Source organism: Zingiber officinale, chromosome 3B, assembly GCF_018446385.1.
Source record: "Zingiber officinale cultivar Zhangliang chromosome 3B, Zo_v1.1, whole genome shotgun sequence".
In the NCBI taxonomy this organism is placed as follows: Eukaryota; Viridiplantae; Streptophyta; class Magnoliopsida; order Zingiberales; family Zingiberaceae; genus Zingiber; species Zingiber officinale.
The window spans coordinates 22,670,064-22,690,273 of NC_055991.1; the positions used below are offsets into that span (position 1 = coordinate 22,670,064).

The 20,210-nt window shown below is 31.8% G+C and overlaps 1 protein-coding gene and 1 long non-coding RNA gene across 2 annotated transcripts; both read right to left on the reverse strand.

Annotated features, from left to right (window-relative positions):
- Nucleotides 1–248: 248 nt before the first annotated feature.
- On the reverse strand, nucleotides 249–2,504 carry LOC122056176. Its single transcript, XR_006133054.1, has 3 exons — nucleotides 2,343–2,504; nucleotides 1,976–2,112; nucleotides 249–505 (listed from the first exon to the last, which is right to left on the reverse strand). It is a non-coding gene; the product is annotated as an uncharacterized LOC122056176 (long non-coding RNA).
- A 10,285-nt stretch (nucleotides 2,505–12,789) lies between these two features.
- LOC122054753 (putative disease resistance RPP13-like protein 1) lies at nucleotides 12,790–15,600 on the reverse strand. The gene is made up of 2 exons (XM_042616190.1): nucleotides 15,415–15,600; nucleotides 12,790–15,108 (listed from the first exon to the last, which is right to left on the reverse strand). Exons 1-2 carry the CDS (start codon nucleotides 15,598–15,600, stop codon nucleotides 12,790–12,792), a joined length of 2,505 nt encoding a protein of 834 aa, XP_042472124.1.
- Between the last annotated feature and the right edge of the window lie 4,610 nt (nucleotides 15,601–20,210).

The following is a 20,210-nucleotide window of genomic DNA, read 5'->3' on the forward strand; positions in this document are numbered from 1 at the left end:
AATTTTGGGACGAATCCATAATTCGTCCCAGATTCTGGGACGAATTTTGGGACGAATTTTGTGGATTCGTCCCAAAATTCGTCCCAAAATCTGGGACGAAAATAATTTTGTCCCAAATTACGATAGAATTGGGACAAATAATTTTCATTGCCAAATTCGTCCCTATTTCAAATAATTTTTTTCAGCTTCAATTTCTTTCTACAATACAATCCAAATACATACAAACCAAATTCAAATAACAAATAATATGCATTCAACACATCCTAATTTAACATTCAACACATCCAAATTTAGTATTCAACACATCGATCAACTCATAATTCAAGAAGTATAAAGTTTTCAACAAAGTTTACAATATCCATCTTGTTCTAGCTACTAGAAAATATGATACAAAGTTCAACAACCCAATGTTTTATAAGTTCATCATCCATCCAACAACACTAAGAATACATATAGTCATCTTCATGTGCCACAAAATCTTTGATCCCCATCAAATCTCCTTTGCCTACATAACAACAAACAAATAAACTAGATCATGTCTAACAAGAAAGATTGTAAATATTATACGATATGACCATGTAAAAAGAATAATTGGAAACAAAACATAAATGTGAAATTCCTTAAACATTCTAATAAAAACCCTAATTCTAATAAAAGTCATATTTACCAACGATATAATCATCCATGTCATAACAACGGTAAATAAAATTATAAGAATTATTTTGAAGCTAAGTACATGTATCGTAACTACGATACAACCTAATATAATTGACACATCATATAGAGAGAAAGAGAGAGAGAGATTGTGAAGTATGGTATTACCCAATCCGTTATATTGTGAATCTTGCTCATTGATGATGCACAGGTTCGGCTAATTGCTGCTCAAGCCTTAATCACTATTGCAATCAGATCTGGAGAGCCTTATCGACTACAAATATATGAATTCTTGCATGCTTTATCTCTAGGTGGTGTTCAATCTCAGTTTTCACAATCACAACTTAGTAATGGGGAAGATCAAGGTGCTAGTGGTATTGGTATTGGGTCTTTAATTAGTCCTATGCTAAAAGTACTTGATGAGATGTACAGGGCACAAGATGATTTAATCAGGTAACTTATGACAAATTTATTACAAGCGAAGAAGTTAGAATGTTTATTTTATGTTGATCTATGCTTGTTTCCTTTGATTTCTAGAGATATGCGGAACCATGACAACAACAAACAAGAATGGACAGATGACGAGCTAAAGAAACTTTACGAGACTCATGAGAGACTTCTTGATTTCGTTTCATTGTTCTGCTTTGTCCCAAGGGGAAAGTATCTTCCTCTTGGTCCTACCAGGTAATTCTGACTTGCATCTTTTGGTCATCGTAAAGCACACTTGTTTTGCATAGTGCGGAGTTTATATTCATACCCAATCCGTTATATAATACTAATTACATGTCATGTCCTAGGCCCTCATGTGAAATGTGGACGCAGAATGCTAATTTCTTGTGGAGTGGGAGATCTGTATCAAGTGTCTAGTTGGTTGAGCTTTTCATTCATTGCTTCCATATTGTGTTCTTGTTGGGTTTAACAATGTGGCAATTGATTCTTTGGATATTGTGAAGACCCATTTCTTCCCTGTTGGCGGCCACATAATTGTTAAACTAGGTGCTACAAAAAATTATTATAATGACAATGCATATAGTTCTAAACACATTACATTGAGTGGAGGTTAAACGAGAATAAATACACACCACTAGACCTGATTAGTCATCTGTGCTGAAAAACAACAAACTAGTGGTCGTTTGGGGTCAGGGCCACTACAACACTAGCTCCTGACTAGCTGTGGGAGCAGGTTCAAGCATAGAGGACCATCATGACAATGATTATGTGGCTGATAATGCTATTCAAGTAAGCATAATGCAGAACTATATGGCAAAAATGCAATATCAATTTTGGTTGTAACTAACGCAAATAAGAAGATCTAGCATACCTTTTTTCACATACTGTAGTAGTTGTCTCCAGCTAATTCCCTTCTTGTTGCTTGTAAGGTCGTAAAACAGCCAAAGAATTGCCAAATCTGTTCAATTTGGCTGAGTTGAACTAATTTCACCATCTTTGACCAATTCCCTTCAAGATTGAGAGAAGAAAATTGCTTACAATGATCTTGCAATAGCCATCCGGAGGGCCTGCCGGAGGCCAGGCAGCAGCTGCCGCCGCCGGCCAGGACAGCGGCTGCCCCCGCCGGCCATGCACAAGGCCAGGCAGCGCCGGCCAGACAGCGCCTGGCCGCGGCCAGCCCGCGCCGGCAGGGAGTCCAGCGACGCCGAGAGAGAGAAATCTGAGAGCGTTTAGCTTACCAAACGAAAACCTTCCACCGCCGATCGTCGTAGATCACGCCGTCGTCGGTCGGAGATGTGGCCGAAACCTGGAAATCACAGATGGGAAGAAGGGGGAACGGGGGCGAGAGAGGAAAGAAAAGAGAGAAGGGAAAAAGAATCGGGTTGGGAATTAGATCTAGGGTTTTTAGGAACAAATATTTTTTGTTCTCAATTTCGTCCCTAAATTTGGGACGAATTTCTGGATTCGTCCCAAAACTTAAAATAATTTTTAAAAAAATAAATCAAAGACCGAAAGCTTATATCATGACCTAGAGACATCGGAATTTGATGAAACAAGTTTCTATACGTTCGTATCATTGGCCTGATCGTAAATATGTCACCATCCATATTTTTTAATTAATATTTTAAATGATTCAAATTATTAACCCCAAATTAGGTCAAATTTGAATTAAAAAATTCCAAAAATAAATATATTTGTGAAAAAATATTTTTATGTATATATTTACGATCAGGACAACGATACAAACGCATAGAAATTTGTTTCATCAAATTCCGATGTCTCTAGGTAGATATTTTTTATGCATATATAGGTTGCTATTAACTAAAAAGGTGTTGTGCAGTGAACGATTGTAAATTAGTGTCTGAAAGCTTATATCTTGACCTAGAGACATCGGAATTTGATGAAACAATTTTCTATGCGTTCGTATCGTTGCCCTGATCGTAAATATGTCACCATCCATATTTTTTAAATAACATTTTAAGGGATTCAAATTTTTAATACCAAATTAGGTCAAATTGGAATTAAAAAATTCCAAAAATAAAAATATTTGGTAAAAAATATTTTTATGGATATATTTACAATCAGGACAACGATACGAACGCATAGAAATTTATTTCATCAAATTCCGATGTCTCTAGGTCCGTATATAAGGCGTCCCATTTTGTTTTTTTTTTTTAAAGATATTTAAATTTTTGGGACGAATCTCTAGATTCGTCCCAAATTTTGGGACGAATCCAGAGATTCGTCCCAGGATTCGTCCCAAAACTTAAATTAATTTAAAATAAATTAAATCAAAGACCGAAAGCTTATATCTTGATCTAGAGACATCGAAATTTGATGAAACAAGTTTCTATACATTCGTATCATTGCCCTGATGGTAAATATTTCACCATCCATATTTTTTAATTAATATTTTAAATGATTCAAATTATTAACCCCAAATTAGGTCAAATTTGAATTAAAAAATTCCAAAAATAAATATATTTGTGAAAAAATATTTTGATGTATATATTTATGATCAGGACAACGATACAAACGCATAGAAATTTGTTTCATCAAATTCCGATGTCTCTAGATAGATATTTTTTATACATATATAGGTTGCTATTAACTAAAAAGGTGTTGTGCAGTGAACGATTGTAAATTAGTGTCTGAAAGTTTATATCTTGACCTAGAGACATCGGAATTTGATGAAAAAAGTTTCTATGCGTTCGTATCGTTGCCCTGATCGTAAATATGTCACCATCCATATTTTTTAAATAACATTTTAAGTGATTCAAATTTTTAATACCAAATTAGGTCAAATTGGAATTAAAAAATTCCAAAAATAAAAATATTTGGAAAAAAATATTTTTATGGATATATTTACGATTAGGACAACGATACGAATGCATAGAAATTTATTTCATCAAATTCCGATGTCTCTAGGTCCGTATAAAAGGCGTCCCATTTTGTTTTTTTTTTATAGATATTTAAATTTTTGGGACGAATCTCTGGATTCGTCCCAAACTTTGGGACGAATTCCTGGATTCGTCCCAAATTTTGGGACGAATCCAGGATTCGTCCCAAAACTTAAATTAATTTAAAATAAATTAAATCAAAGACCGAAAGCTTATATCTTGACCTAGAGACATCGGAATTTGATGAAACAAGTTTCTATGCGTTCGTATCGTTGCCCTGATCGCAAATATGTCACCATCCATATTTTTTAATTAATATTTTAAATGATTCAAATTATTAACCCCAAATTAAGTCAAATTTGAATTAAAAAATTCCAAAAATAAATATATTTGTGAAAAAATATTTTTATGTATATATTTACGATCAGGACAATGATACAAACGCATAGAAATTTGTTTCATCAAATTCCGATGTCTCTAGGTAGATATTTTTTATACATATATAGGTTGTTATTAACTAAAAAGGTGTTGTGCAGTGAACGATTGTAAATTAGTATCTGAAAGCTTATATCTTGACCTAGAGACATCAGAATTTGATGAAACAAGTTTCTATGCGTTCGTATCGTTGTCCTGATCGTAAATATGTCACCATCCATATTTTTTATATAACATTTTAAGTGATTCAAATTTTTAATACCAAATTAGGTCAAATTGGAATTAAAAAATTCCAAAAATAAAAATATTTGGTAAAAATTATTTTTATGGATATATTTACGATCAGGACAACGATACGAACGCATAGAAATTTATTTCATCAAATTTCGATGTCTCTAGGTCCGTATATAAGGCATCCCATTTTGTTTTTTTTTATAGTTATTTAAATTTTTGGGACGAATCTCTGGATTCGTCCCAAACTTTGGGACGAATTCCTGGATTCGTCCCAAAATTTGGGACGAATCCAGGATTCGTCCCAAAACTTAAATTAATTTAAAATAAATTAAATCAAAGACCGAAAGCTTATATCTTGACCTAGAGATATCGGAATTTGATGAAACAAGTTTCTATACGTTCGTATCGTTGCCCTGATCATAAATATGTCACCATCCATATTTTTTAAATAACATTTTAAGTGATTCAAATTTTTAATACCAAATTAGGTCAAATTGGAATTAAAAAATTCCAAAAAAAAATATTTGGTAAAAAATATTTTTATGGATATATTTACGATCAGGTCAATGATACGAACACATAGAAATTTATTTCATCAAATTCCGATGTCTCTAGGTCCGTATATAAGGCGTCCCATTTTGTTTTTTTTTTAAAGATATTTAAATTTTTGGGACGAATTCCTGGATTCGTCCCAAATTTTGGGACGAATCCAGGATTCGTCCCAAAACTTAAATTAATTTAAAATAAATTAAATCAAAGACCGAAAGCTTATATCTTGACCTAGAAACATCGGAATTTGATGAAACAAGTTTCTATACGTTCGTATCGTTGCCCTGATCTTAAATATGTCACCATCCATATTTTTTAATTATTATTTTAAATGATTCAAATTATTAACCCCAAATTAGGTCAAATTTGAATTAAAAAATTCCAAAAATAAATATATTTGTGAAAAAATATTTTTATGTATATATTTACGATCAGGACAACGATACAAACGCATAGAAATTTGTTTCATCAAATTCCGATGTCTCTAGGTAGATATTTTTTATACATATATAGGTTGCTATTAACTAAAAAAGTGTTGTGCAGTGAACGATTGTAAATTAGTGTCTGAAAGCTTATATCTTGACCTAGAGACATCGGAATTTGATGAAACAATTTTCTATGCGTTCGTATCGTTGCCCTGATCGTAAATATGTCACCATCCATATTTTTTAAATAACATTTTAAGGGATTCAAATTTTTAATACCAAATTAGGTCAAATTGGAATTAAAAAATTCCAAAAATAAAAATATTTGGTAAAAAATATTTTTATGGATATATTTACAATCAGGACAACGATACGAACGCATAGAAATTTATTTCATCAAATTCCGATGTCTCTAGGTCCGTATATAAGGCGTCCCATTTTGTTTTTTTTTTTAAAGATATTTAAATTTTTGGGACGAATCTCTAGATTCGTCCCAAATTTTGGGACGAATCCAGAGATTCGTCCCAGGATTCGTCCCAAAACTTAAATTAATTTAAAATAAATTAAATCAAAGACCGAAAGCTTATATCTTGATCTAGAGACATCGAAATTTGATGAAACAAGTTTCTATACATTCGTATCATTGCCCTGATGGTAAATATTTCACCATCCATATTTTTTAATTAATATTTTAAATGATTCAAATTATTAACCCCAAATTAGGTCAAATTTGAATTAAAAAATTCCAAAAATAAATATATTTGTGAAAAAATATTTTGATGTATATATTTATGATCAGGACAACGATACAAACGCATAGAAATTTGTTTCATCAAATTCCGATGTCTCTAGATAGATATTTTTTATACATATATAGGTTGCTATTAACTAAAAAGGTGTTGTGCAGTGAACGATTGTAAATTAGTGTCTGAAAGTTTATATCTTGACCTAGAGACATCGGAATTTGATGAAAAAAGTTTCTATGCGTTCGTATCGTTGCCCTGATCGTAAATATGTCACCATCCATATTTTTTAAATAACATTTTAAGTGATTCAAATTTTTAATACCAAATTAGGTCAAATTGGAATTAAAAAATTCCAAAAATAAAAATATTTGGAAAAAAATATTTTTATGGATATATTTACGATTAGGACAACGATACGAATGCATAGAAATTTATTTCATCAAATTCCGATGTCTCTAGGTCCGTATAAAAGGCGTCCCATTTTGTTTTTTTTTTATAGATATTTAAATTTTTGGGACGAATCCAGAGATTCGTCCCAAACTTTGGGACGAATTCCTGGATTCGTCCCAAATTTTGGGACGAATCCAGGATTCGTCCCAAAACTTAAATTAATTTAAAATAAATTAAATCAAAGACCGAAAGCTTATATCTTGACCTAGAGACATCGGAATTTGATGAAACAAGTTTCTATGCGTTCGTATCATTGCCCTGATCGCAAATATGTCACCATCCATATTTTTTAATTAATATTTTAAATGATTCAAATTATTAACCCCAAATTAAGTCAAATTTGAATTAAAAAATTCCAAAAATAAATATATTTGTGAAAAAATATTTTTATGTATATATTTACGATCAGGACAATGATACAAACGCATAGAAATTTGTTTCATCAAATTCCGATGTCTCTAGGTAGATATTTTTTATACATATATAGGTTGTTATTAACTAAAAAGGTGTTGTGCAGTGAACGATTGTAAATTAGTATCTGAAAGCTTATATCTTGACCTAGAGACATCAGAATTTGATGAAACAAGTTTCTATGCGTTCGTATCGTTGTCCTGATCGTAAATATGTCACCATCCATATTTTTTATATAACATTTTAAGTGATTCAAATTTTTAATACCAAATTAGGTCAAATTGGAATTAAAAAATTCCAAAAATAAAAATATTTGGTAAAAATTATTTTTATGGATATATTTACGATCAGGACAACGATACGAACGCATAGAAATTTATTTCATCAAATTTCGATGTCTCTAGGTCCGTATATAAGGCATCCCATTTTGTTTTTTTTTATAGTTATTTAAATTTTTGGGACGAATCTCTGGATTCGTCCCAAACTTTGGGACGAATTCCTGGATTCGTCCCAAAATTTGGGACGAATCCAGGATTCGTCCCAAAACTTAAATTAATTTAAAATAAATTAAATCAAAGACCGAAAGCTTATATCTTGACCTAGAGATATCGGAATTTGATGAAACAAGTTTCTATCGTTCGTATCGTTGCCCTGATCATAAATATGTCACCATCCATATTTTTTAAATAACATTTTAAGTGATTCAAATTTTTAATACCAAATTAGGTCAAATTGGAATTAAAAAATTCCAAAAAAAAATATTTGGTAAAAAATATTTTTATGGATATATTTACGATCAGGTCAATGATACGAACACATAGAAATTTATTTCATCAAATTCCGATGTCTCTAGGTCCGTATATAAGGCGTCCCATTTTGTTTTTTTTTTAAAGATATTTAAATTTTTGGGACGAATTCCTGGATTCGTCCCAAATTTTGGGACGAATCCAGGATTCGTCCCAAAACTTAAATTAATTTAAAATAAATTAAATCAAAGACCGAAAGCTTATATCTTGACCTAGAAACATCGGAATTTGATGAAACAAGTTTCTATACGTTCGTATCGTTGCCCTGATCTTAAATATGTCACCATCCATATTTTTTAATTATTATTTTAAATGATTCAAATTATTAACCCCAAATTAGGTCAAATTTGAATTAAAAAATTCCAAAAATAAATATATTTGTGAAAAAATATTTTTATGTATATATTTATGATCAGGACAACGATACAAACGCATAGAAATTTGTTTCATCAAATTCCGATGTCTCTAGGTAGATATTTTTTATACATATATAGGTTGCTATTAACTAAAAAGGTGTTGTGCAGTGAACGATTGTAAATTAGTGTCTGAAAGCTTATATCTTGACCTAGAGACATCGGAATTTGATGAAACAAGTTTCTATGCGTTCGTATCGTTGCCCTGATCGTAAATATGTCACCATCCATATTTTTTAAATAACATTTTAAGTGATTCAAATTTTTAATACCAAATTAGGTCAAATTGGAATTAAAAAATTCCAAAAATAAAAATATTTGGAAAAAAAATATTTTTATGGATATATTTACGATCAGGACAATGATACGAATGCATAGAAATTTATTTCATCAAATTTCGATGTCTCTAGGTCCGTATATAAGGCGTCCCATTTTGTTTTTTTTTATAGATATTTAAATTTTTGGGACGAATCTCTGGATTCGTCCCAAACTTTGGGACGAATTCCTGGATTCGTCCCAAATTTTGGGACGAATCCAGGATTCGTCCCAAAACTTAAATTAATTTAAAATAAATTAAATCAAAGACCGAAAGCTTATATCTTGACCTAGAGACATCGGCATTTGATGAAACAAGTTTCTATACGTTCGTATCATTGCCCTGATCTTAAATATGTCACCATCCATATTTTTTAATTATTATTTTAAATGATTCACATTATTAACCCCAAATTAGGTCAAATTTGAATTAAAAATTCCAAAAATAAATATATTTGTGAAAAAATATTTTGATTATATATTTACGATCAGGACAACGATACAAACGCATAGAAATTTGTTTCATCAAATTCCGATGTCTCTAGGTAGATATTTTTTATACATATATAGGTTGCTATTAACTAAAAAGGTGTTGTGCAGTGGACGATTGTAAATTAGTGTCTGAAAGCTTATATCTTGACCTAGAGACATTGGAATTTGATGAAACAAGTTTCTATGTGTTTGTATCATTGTCCTGATCGTAAATATGTCACTATCCATATTTTTTAAATAACATTTTAAGTGATTCAAAATTTTAATACCAAATTAGGTCAAATTGGAATTAAAAAATTCCAAAAATAAAAATATTTGGTAAAAATTATTTTTATGGATATATTTACGATCAGGACAACGATACGAACGCATAGAAATTTATTTCATCAAATTCCGATGTCTCTAGGTCCGTATATAAGGCATCCCATTTTGTTTTTTTTTATAGTTATTTAAATTTTTGGGACGAATCTCTGGATTCGTCCCAAACTTTGGGACGAATTCCTGGATTCGTCCCAAAATTTGGGACGAATCCAGGATTCGTCCCAAAACTTAAATTAATTTAAAATAAATTAAATCAAAGACCGAAAGCTTATATCTTGACCTAGAGATATCGGAATTTGATGAAACAAGTTTCTATACGTTCGTATCGTTGCCCTGATCATAAATATATCCATAAAAATATTTTTTACCAAATATATTTATTTTTGGAATTTTTTAATTCCAATTTGACCTAATTTGGTATTAAAAATTTGAATCACTTAAAATATTATTTAAAAAATATGGATGGTAACATATTTACGATCAAGTTAATGATATGAATGCATAGAAACTTGTTTCATCAAATTTCGATGTCTCTAGGTCAAGATATAAGTCTTCGATATTTGATTGTCTTTTTTTAAAAATAATGTCATTTTTGGAACAAATCCTGGATTCGTCCCAGATTTTGGGACGAATCCTGGATTCGTCCCAGATTTTGGGACGAATCCTGGATTCGTCCCAGATTTTGGGACGAATCCTGGATTCGTCCCAGAATTTGGGACGAATGTAGTATTTGTCCCAAAATCTGGGACGAATTCTGAATTCGTTCCAGATTTGGTGACGAATTTAGCAACGAAATTTTTTCTTGTTGCAAATTTGAAACAAAATTTTTTTGTTGCAATTTTCGTTGGTTATTTGGGTCGAAATTTGTTTTCGACCCTAAATTTGTCGCAATTTTGGGACGAATAATTTTCGTTCCAAATATTTGTCCCCAAATTTATGTTTTTTTGTAGTGTAGTGTGTGTTGTTGATTATAGAATGAAACTGTGTCCTAGAGATACTAGGTTGATAATGTCCTCAAGAGGAGCTCATAAAGATTGTCATGTTAAACCCTGCAGGTGGACTTAGTCCGACATGATAATAAGGTTGAGTGGTACTACTCTTGGACTTAGATATTAATTAAATGAGTTGTCAGTAACTCACTTAATTAGTGGACATTCGATATCTTAAACACAGGGAGACTAACACACTCATAATAAGAAGGAGCCCAAAAATGTAATTTGGGATTGGTGCGGTAGTTCAATAATAGTTCTCTAGTGGAATGAATTATTATTGATAAAATTAAGTTGTGTGTTCGGGGCGAACACAAGATGCTTAATTTTATCGGGAGACCAAAATCAATTACTCCTCTCGGTCCCTATCGTAGCCTCTTATTTATAGAGTTCTATACCCACATATACCCACCTTCTATACCCACCCAATAGGGGCCGGCCAAGCTAGCTTGGGAACAAGCTAGGGACGGCCTAGGTATGAATTTGGGTAGCTTGAACCCAAGCTAGTGGGGGCCGGCCAAATTAAATTAAAAAGGAATTTTAATTTTAATTTTTATTATGTGGAAGAAATAATTTATTAAAGAGAATTTAAATTAAAATATCTCTCTTATAAAAGATCTACAAAAGATTAAAGAAAGATATTAGATCTCTTTCCTTATAGATTGGTGAGATATTTTATTTTCTCTTTAAAATTATTCACATGTTAATAAAATTAAAATTATAGAAATTTCCTTTTATTAACCATGAAGAGATTTTTAAAGAGAAATTTTATTTTTTAAAATTTCCGGAAACAAATTAGGAAGTTTTAATTGTTGATTGAAACTTGTCCAATTTGTTCTCCAATGATGTGGCCGGCCAATGTAGATTTAATTGGGAAATTTTATTTTATTTTTCTCAATTAAATCATGTCAAGGAAATTGAGGAAATTTTATTGTAATTAAATTTTCTAATTTGCCTAGGCCAAGGAATATAAAAGAAGGGGTGAGGGTGCCTTCATGAGACACAACATCTATTATTTCTCTCCCTCTTTTGTTCCTTGGTGTGGCCGGCCATCCTCTCCCTCTCTTCCTCTTGTGGTGGCCGAATCTCCTTCTTCCATTGGAGCTCTTGTGGTGGCCGGATACTACTCGGAGAAGAAGAAGAAGAAGGAGAGAAAGCTAGCATCTCTTGGAGCTTGGTTAGTGTTTTGATTTTCTTCCTTGGTGAAGCTTCCTCTTTGTTGGCCGAACCTAGCTAGGAGGAGAAGAAGGTGATTGGTGGTTTCTCGTCTCGGAAGATCGTTGCCCACACAACGTCCGAGGTTAGAAGAGGAATACGGTAGAAGATCAAGAGGTTTTTCTACAAGGTATAACTAGTAATTTTTCTTTCCGCATCATGCTAGTTATTTATGGAAATAATACCAAATACAAGAGGCTTACGTTCTAGAATTTCGAATATGTTTTTCGATGTTGTGTTCTTTTGTTTTTTCTTTTCCTTGTGATTTGATTGTTCTCTTTGGTTAACCTAAAGTTATTTTAGGAAATTAAATATTAGATTTCTATAAAAGGTTTTGTCTAGTCGGTGGTGGTTGCTCCCATATCCAAGAAGGCCATGTGCCTCGCCACGTCAGTACTGGGAACTAATTATGGAAATTAATATTTAATGGAATTAATAACTTAAGGAGACTTGGGTCGAACATGTTAAGTTCCGCAGGAGATCCAAGTCAAAACCTAAAAGAACAAATAGATTAAGTTTTGGATCAAACGTGTTAAGTTCCGCAGGCGATCCAAAATTTAATTTAAAAGAACACATGGTAGCTAGGAAAAGGTTCAGACCTTTGTACAAAATTTTTGTACAGTGGAACCTATAGGCTTTCCGAGTAGCAACCAACAATACTTTATTGATCCTGCCCATGGAATAAAATAGTTGTACAAACGTTTTTTATCCCAACAATATTAAAAGGTATAAAACAAGCTAAACTCAGAAAATTAATGATCAAGATGGTAAAAGGTGAATACGCTCATCCTAACATCCCCACCAATTCGTCTTAAGACCAACATAGAGAAGGTAAATCACGGACGACTACCAGTCTTTGGAATAGTGACTAGTACATAAGGGAGACATTTATCTTGGCTTTATCGAGATTCGAACCTCAGACCTTATGATGACAACACTCATGCGATATCCATTAGACCCATCCGAGAGGACTAGAAGAGAAGATTAATGATCAAAGGACTTACAAGGGGTGATGAAACTACTTCCAAGCTCATCTTTTATTTGGTATTGGTATCCGTCCTCACTCCGCAATAAGCGTGTTTCAAGACCGATGCTATGAATAATAACTTTTGGAATGTGTTGAATGATGTGCCAATTTTGCTTCCCTTTACGGCAACTATCTAGTACAAGTGAATTGCATTGCATGTTAAATAGTTGCAAACTTTGCAGAGTCATATTAATCAGGCTTGATATCCACTGTGAAAGCTGTTTTATTTCAGAGGGGAGAACAACTTCGAATTTTCGCAACTGCAGCATGCCGACTTTCTCCATATATTCTAAATTTGGACAGCCATTAATTTGCAAAAGCCTCGTTGGGGGAAGGATGCTATTTTTCAGCTTTGGGCAGTCAATGAAGTAACATTTTTCCAAATTAGGAAACAAATTGAGGTTGCTTGCATGAACATCCTCGATAGGAGCCACAACATCCTGTGCCACACGTAATACCCATTCTTCCCAATTACGCATGCTATCGAATGCAAGATACTCGAGTTTTGGGAATGCAGGCGTTCTGCGACCTAGGAATTCAGGCCCAATACTCTTGATTGCTTCTCCTCCTTCAGTGTGTAGGATTTTAAGATTGGGTAGTTGGCCCAATGGAGGCAGCGCCGTACATGATGGAAATTTGTCAAGAGCCAAAAATGTTAGGTCAGCCAATGAAGTTGACACCATCCAGTCTGGAAACTGTCGACCGGGGAAATTGTCGATGGAGAGACCTTCTAGGGTCGCTGGAGGACTGAGTTGTTTGCATATCCTCTCTGCCTCACTGCTTTGCTCATCATTGTTTTCATTATTGTGCATTGTCCATCCAAGAGTCAGTATCCTAAGAAATGTTTTGTTCTCAAGCACAAAGTTTGTCGTCCTTGCCCTTTCCAATTTACTAATAACCAGATCATTTAGGTTGCACAAATATTGCAACTCGTCCAAGTCACAACCACCTTCCATCATGCTCATGGAGTCACGATGGCCTACAAAACATCCGGCAAGATTGTTGAGATTTTTCAACTTCCCAACTCCCTTTGGAACATGGGTGAGTGGAGTATTCAAAATTCGAAGGCACCTCAAATTGCTCAACCTTGTGATGCCATCTGGAAGTTCATGCAGTGATTTACACCCCGAGAGACACAAAGTTTGCAGGTTTGCCAGATCCTTAATGGATTCAGGAAGCTTTCTAATCTTTGTTCCATCAAGATTCAAGTATTTTAGATGAGACAATTTTACAAGAGAATCTGGGAGGCTGTCTATGGATGTATCACACAAATTCACGACTCTGAGTCGCTTTAGCCTTTTAAATACATGATCCTCGATCAGTTTGATTTGAGGGCAATTAACCAGGTGTAGGGTTCTTAAACACTTTTGCTCTATTATCATGTTGGGAAGAGATAACACATTAACTTGGTTTGAGATGGACAAACGACGAATCTTTGTCGAAGAATTTATCGTTGTCAAAGAATTTGTACTTCTGTATGGATCACCACTAATAATACTCCCTTCCTCTTCCATCAATTTTTCCCCAAAAGTTCGCAAAACATCATGCATAACAAATAGTCTACCATCTTCAAATCTTTGGTCAATTTGCAAAAGGTTTCTTGCAATAAGTTCTTTGTAGTAGTCTTTTGCAGTAACTTCCATCAAACTATCTAATTCTTCAATGACAAACCCTTCGGCCACCCACAGTCTGATTATGTCAGATCGATGTGATATGCCGTGGTAGAAAGCACAACTAAGAAAGCATTGTTTGAGGTGATTGGGCAAATCCTCATAGCTCAAGTATAAAGCATTGGATAGTTTGATCTCTTTCCTAAACCATAAATCACTTTCAACAACTTTTTTCCACTCCGTCTTAGTCCTTTCCTTGTGAAATAAAACACCAGCCATCACTTTGATTGCCAGAGGAAGACCATCACATTTTCTGACAATTTCCATACCAACTTCTTCCAATTCAGAAATTATTGCATCCTCCCCATCTCCAAAAACAATCTTTCTAATTAATTCCCAACCACTGCCTTCGTCTATTTTCTCAGCAGGGTGAACATAATCTGCTCTCATTTTTCTTGCCACAACTTCATGCCTAGTGGTAAATAAGATAACACTCCTACATGAACCCTTCAAAATGGGATTTCTGAGCAACTCTCTCCACACGTTTGCACTCCATATATCATCCAGCACAAGAAGCAAACTTCCTGAAAGAAGAGGATCAAGTCTGCCTTCAACTTCTGCTTTAGTTTCAACACCAACATCATTTCCTCCTACTCCTCTCAGTACCTGTTTGAGTATCTCAATCTCAGAGTAATCCTTGGATATATGTTACCACACTTTTTTTGAAAATTGTTTTTTCATCATTTCATGGTCGAATATTTTTTGTGCTAGAGTGGTTTTGCCTATTTCGCCCATCCCAGAAATTCCCAACACAGTACACTTATTTTTGCTTTCCTCTATCTTCGAAATTAAGTTTTGGGTGGCATCAACAATTTGTGTCCCTACAATATCCGTCGCCACATGTGTTGGAGAGGTAAAAGATGACCTTTGTACTAGGCGGTCTTCGTGTTTTTCTTCTACTAACCTGCGTACAACATTATTATCATCATTGATTTCGTTGAGTCTATCATTAACTCTTCTTATTTCATCACAAATGTTTCTGCGGAAGTTCAAAGTCCTCAACCAAGAGTGTCCTCCTGAAGAAGCAGATGGCTGAGCTTCTAATAATCTTCCACCTTCGATCAAGCAACGATCAAATATGTCCTCTGCATCATACATGACGTCTTTTAATTCCTTCACCCAATTATTGATCGCAGAATCTCTATGTCTTCTTCTTTCTGCATCTTGAATATAAATTCTGATTCTTGATAATTTCCTATGAAGTCTCTCAATTTCTTTTTTAACCTCTACTACTTTACCTATCTCTCCCTCGATAAAAACAGATAATTTGCTAAGGAATATTTTAACAAAAAACTCTAGGACCACTGCCATTTTTTGAGACGGATGAATCAACTACTCAAAGCCAGCTCAAAATTTGTCTTGGAATACTTACGGCCTATGCTTGCATTCTTATCAACTTCTGTTTACCCTTATGAGAAAAAGAGAGTGTTTATACCAGAAATTAATTGTAAAGAAGTAACAAGAGTACTTGTTAAGATAGATTAAACATCTTAAATGAATTTTATGTGAAAGAATATCAGAAGAATTTATGGGGGAAAAAAATCATATTGGATTGAGAAAAACTTATAAGAATATATGAAAGATGTAAAAAAAAAAAATAATCTCAAATCTTAGAGGTATTGTTGACATTCAATAAGAGTTGATATAGTGGCTAGCCAAATTTGCACAACAATAACTAATTAATCAAATATTATTGACCGAATAAATAACTAATTGACAATGTAATTAATATACTAGTTATTTAATTTTACAGTTTCTCTAATAAATCTGAATGAGCAAAATAACATTAAAAAATCTGTCTTTTTAAAAAAAAAATATCAAAAGGGTGTTAAAAATGTATGCACGGATTATTTGTTAATTAAATAAAAAATATAAATTATTTTATGAAATTTAAATTTATTTAAGGATATGATTAATTATATCTTATAAATTCAAATTTTATCAATGGAGATTATCAAATTATTTTTCTACAATTTTTTTTTTTTTTACTTTTATTGGTTGCAATTATTTCCTTATTGTGTTAAATAATTCTAGAAAATTATAAATTATATTATTAAATATTTTTTAAAAAAAATATTTTTTTATAAATTTAAATAAAATTTATTCTTTTATGAACATGATTAAAAAAATTAAAATAATAATTTTTATTAATTATATTTGATTAAAATTTTATTTTTTACCCAAAGGTCTACATAAGGGCATCTTTTAATTTTTCCATAAACTGAATTGAAAAATTAAAATTTTCTATTTTATTTGATCTTGTCCAATAATTTAAATTTAATTGACATAGGATATATCTTTTTCATTTGAAAAACTCTCAAGTCAAACAAATCTGGTTTAATACTGAAAATGACCGATTGACAATGCAATTGAAGTAGTAGATATGTACATGCAATTTTAAAATAATTCTATAAAAAAATGTATAAGTCCAACTTTTTTTGCTTTTTTTTTTATAAATTTGAATTTATATTTTTTATAGGCATGATAATTTTATTTTATAAATTTAAATCTTTCTTTCTACTCTCGATGAGATTCTCTAGTTGGATTATTCTATTTAATAAATTATTTTTGTATAAATTTTATAGATGTATGAACATGGCCGTATATTAATATATAAAATTAAAAATTGATAAACTTGAAATTTTTTTAATAACTTGGACCATTCAACCAATCTGTTTTTCTAGATTTTATAAAGGTATCTTCTTTAAATATATCTTTACCCAAATTGAAGTGATAGATCAGATATTTTGAGGAATATCTACAAAATAATTTAATGATATTTGAGTTTGTTCAGATCTTCTTCTATAATTAAAAAAAAAAAGAAACGAGTTTGCCTATGATCCCTAAATTTTATTAATTTAGATCACATGTAAAAAAATTTTCTGATTAGGAACTATATACAAATTTTTTCAACGATGATGTAATCGTCGTTAGGTTTTTTAGGGTGTTTCTATGCATCGCATGCAATCTCTATCATTCTTTCTTTCTTACCTTCGTAATCGATGATCACTACAAAAAATAAGGCATTTTGGGACAAATTTTGGGACGAATTTTAAAAAAAAATTCGTTGCAAAATTTTTTGGGACGAAATCAGGGACGAAAATTTTTTCGTCCCAAAATGTTTGATGCCAACTTTTGGAACGAATTATGATTTGTTGCAAATTCGGCAACGAATTTGGGGACAAAATTGGCAACGAATAAAATTTTCGTCCCCAAATTTGTCGCAAAAAAGGAACGAATAATTTTTTTGTTGCAAACTTAGCAACGAATTTGGGGATGAATTCAGTTCGGAGGAAATAATTTTTTGTTGCCAAATTTGTCCCTATTTTTGCAACAAAATTGGGGACGAATTCGGTGACAAATTATTTTTTGTTGCTAAGTTTGTCCCTAATATTGCAACGAATTTGGGGACGAATTCGGTGACAAATTTTTTTTGTTGCCAAATTTGTCCCTAATTTTGCAACGAATAATAAATTTGTTGCAAAATTTTAAGCATTTGCGACAAATTTGGGGACAAAAATACTAATTTAATTAATAAATAAATTTTCGTCCCAAAATTCGTCCCAGAATCTGGGACAAATTTTGGGACGAATTTGCAGATTCGTCCCAGAATTCGTCCCAGAATTCTCGGACGAATCCACATATTCGTCCCAAATTCTGGGACGAATCCACATATTCGTCCCAAATTCTAGGACAAAATCTGGGACGAAAATAAATTTGTCGCAAAATTATCGAGAATTACTGATAGAGTGGGAACAAATCGTTTTCGTCGCCAAATTCGTCCCTAATACTAAATTTTTTTCCAGATTAAATTTCTTTTTACAATTCAATCCATAGATACATAAACACCAAATTCAAATAACATTTATATACATTCAACACATCTTAATTTCAGATACAAGAGTAATAATTGAACTCGATCAACTCATAATTCAACAAATATAAAGATCTCAACAAATTTTACAAGATCTATCTTGTTCAAGCTTCTAGAAAATATTATAAAGTTCAACAATCAAATGTTATATAAGTCCATCATCCATCCAATGAGGTAAATAAACTAAAAATACATCAAGTCATCTTCGTCTACCCAAAAGCTTTGCACCCCTTCAAATCTCCTTTGCCTACATAACAACAAACAAATAAATCAGATCATGTGTAAAAAGAAAGATTGTAAATATAATACGATATGCCCATGTAACAAGAAAGATTGGAAATAAGACATAACTGTGAAATTCCTTAAACATTCAAATAAATGCCCTATTTACCAACGATATGAACCATCCATGTCATAAAATTATAAGAAGTATCTTGAAGCTAAGTAAAAACATCGTAAATATGATACAACCTAATATAAATGGCACATCAAATTGTTATAATAATACCTATTTCACCATATCAATCAATAGCTACAAATATTCTATGTCCATGTGATCACATGGAGAGCATGAAAGATATTCTTAAAATTTCCTAACATATGAAAATAGCTCAAATGAAGAAAACACAAACTAATTAAACTTAATTTTTTTGTGATACAAGTGTTTTAGTAATCATGGTTACTTGGTTGTTAGGTAAACTCTAATCATAATTTGCAATTTGAACTAATAATGCAGTAGTAATAAATTTCAATAAATTAAAAGCAATTAGAAAATAAATAAATAAATAAATAAAATTAAAAGTTTAACATGTTACTTAATACTTACTTTTTTCTTGGACCTTTAGTTCGCCTCACCAACCCTGTTAAAAACAAATTGACAATATTAATTAAAATAAAAATTAGAAAAGTTAACAAGCCATTGATTAATGTGTAAAACAGTAAACATGAGACAAATAATCATCATACATAATTATGGGAAATTTCTTTAAATAAGCTAACAAAACTTACCCATCGTCAAAAATTAAAGTCAATATTGTGATTATCATCCTCCTCCTCCTCCTCCTCTTCCTCATTCTGCATTATACTTGAATTCTTGTTATACATCCAACATCGCTCATTCTGCATTTTACCTGAATTCAGCTATTTAGTTAAACATTATTAACAGAAATAAATCTTATCATTGAAGACAAAACAACAAAGAAAAGCTTATCAAAAAGAAGAAACACAATTAATCAACTATAAAATAATTATTTAAAGCTAACTTTATATACAGATCATTAAATGCATATTAATGAACTTAGAAATACCGAAAAGAGGTGAACAAATACAGTTGTCTTCAACTACACTGAGATCATGCCAAATTGAAACCTGCACAAGCAACATTATCAATTATTATAGTATTATTCTAACAATTTTAATAGAGTTGAAGCAATTGTAATTAAATTGAAATAATAATATTTTAATGGAACAAAATTTGGAAAAAAAAAAATTACTCTCTATATTAGAGCAATTGTGGATCAGAATTGACATTTTTTAGATGAAAAATAAAATATTTTGATAAGGATATTTTTGAGATAAAAAATAGAATAGGGTCGCTTCTGTTTTTTTCTTTAAAAGAAAATCTTTTTAACAATAATAATAATAATGAGCACCCTTTGAATTTTGTATCAAAGAAAAAAAACATGTCAACTCTATTGTAATTTGTCCCTCCATTAATTAATTCCAATCTCAAAACTATCCTACAAGTATTTGTAATGATAAAGAGGATCAGTACACAGAAAATCAAAGGTAAATTTATACCTATGGTATACTGGAGCTCCCCATACATTTAGGA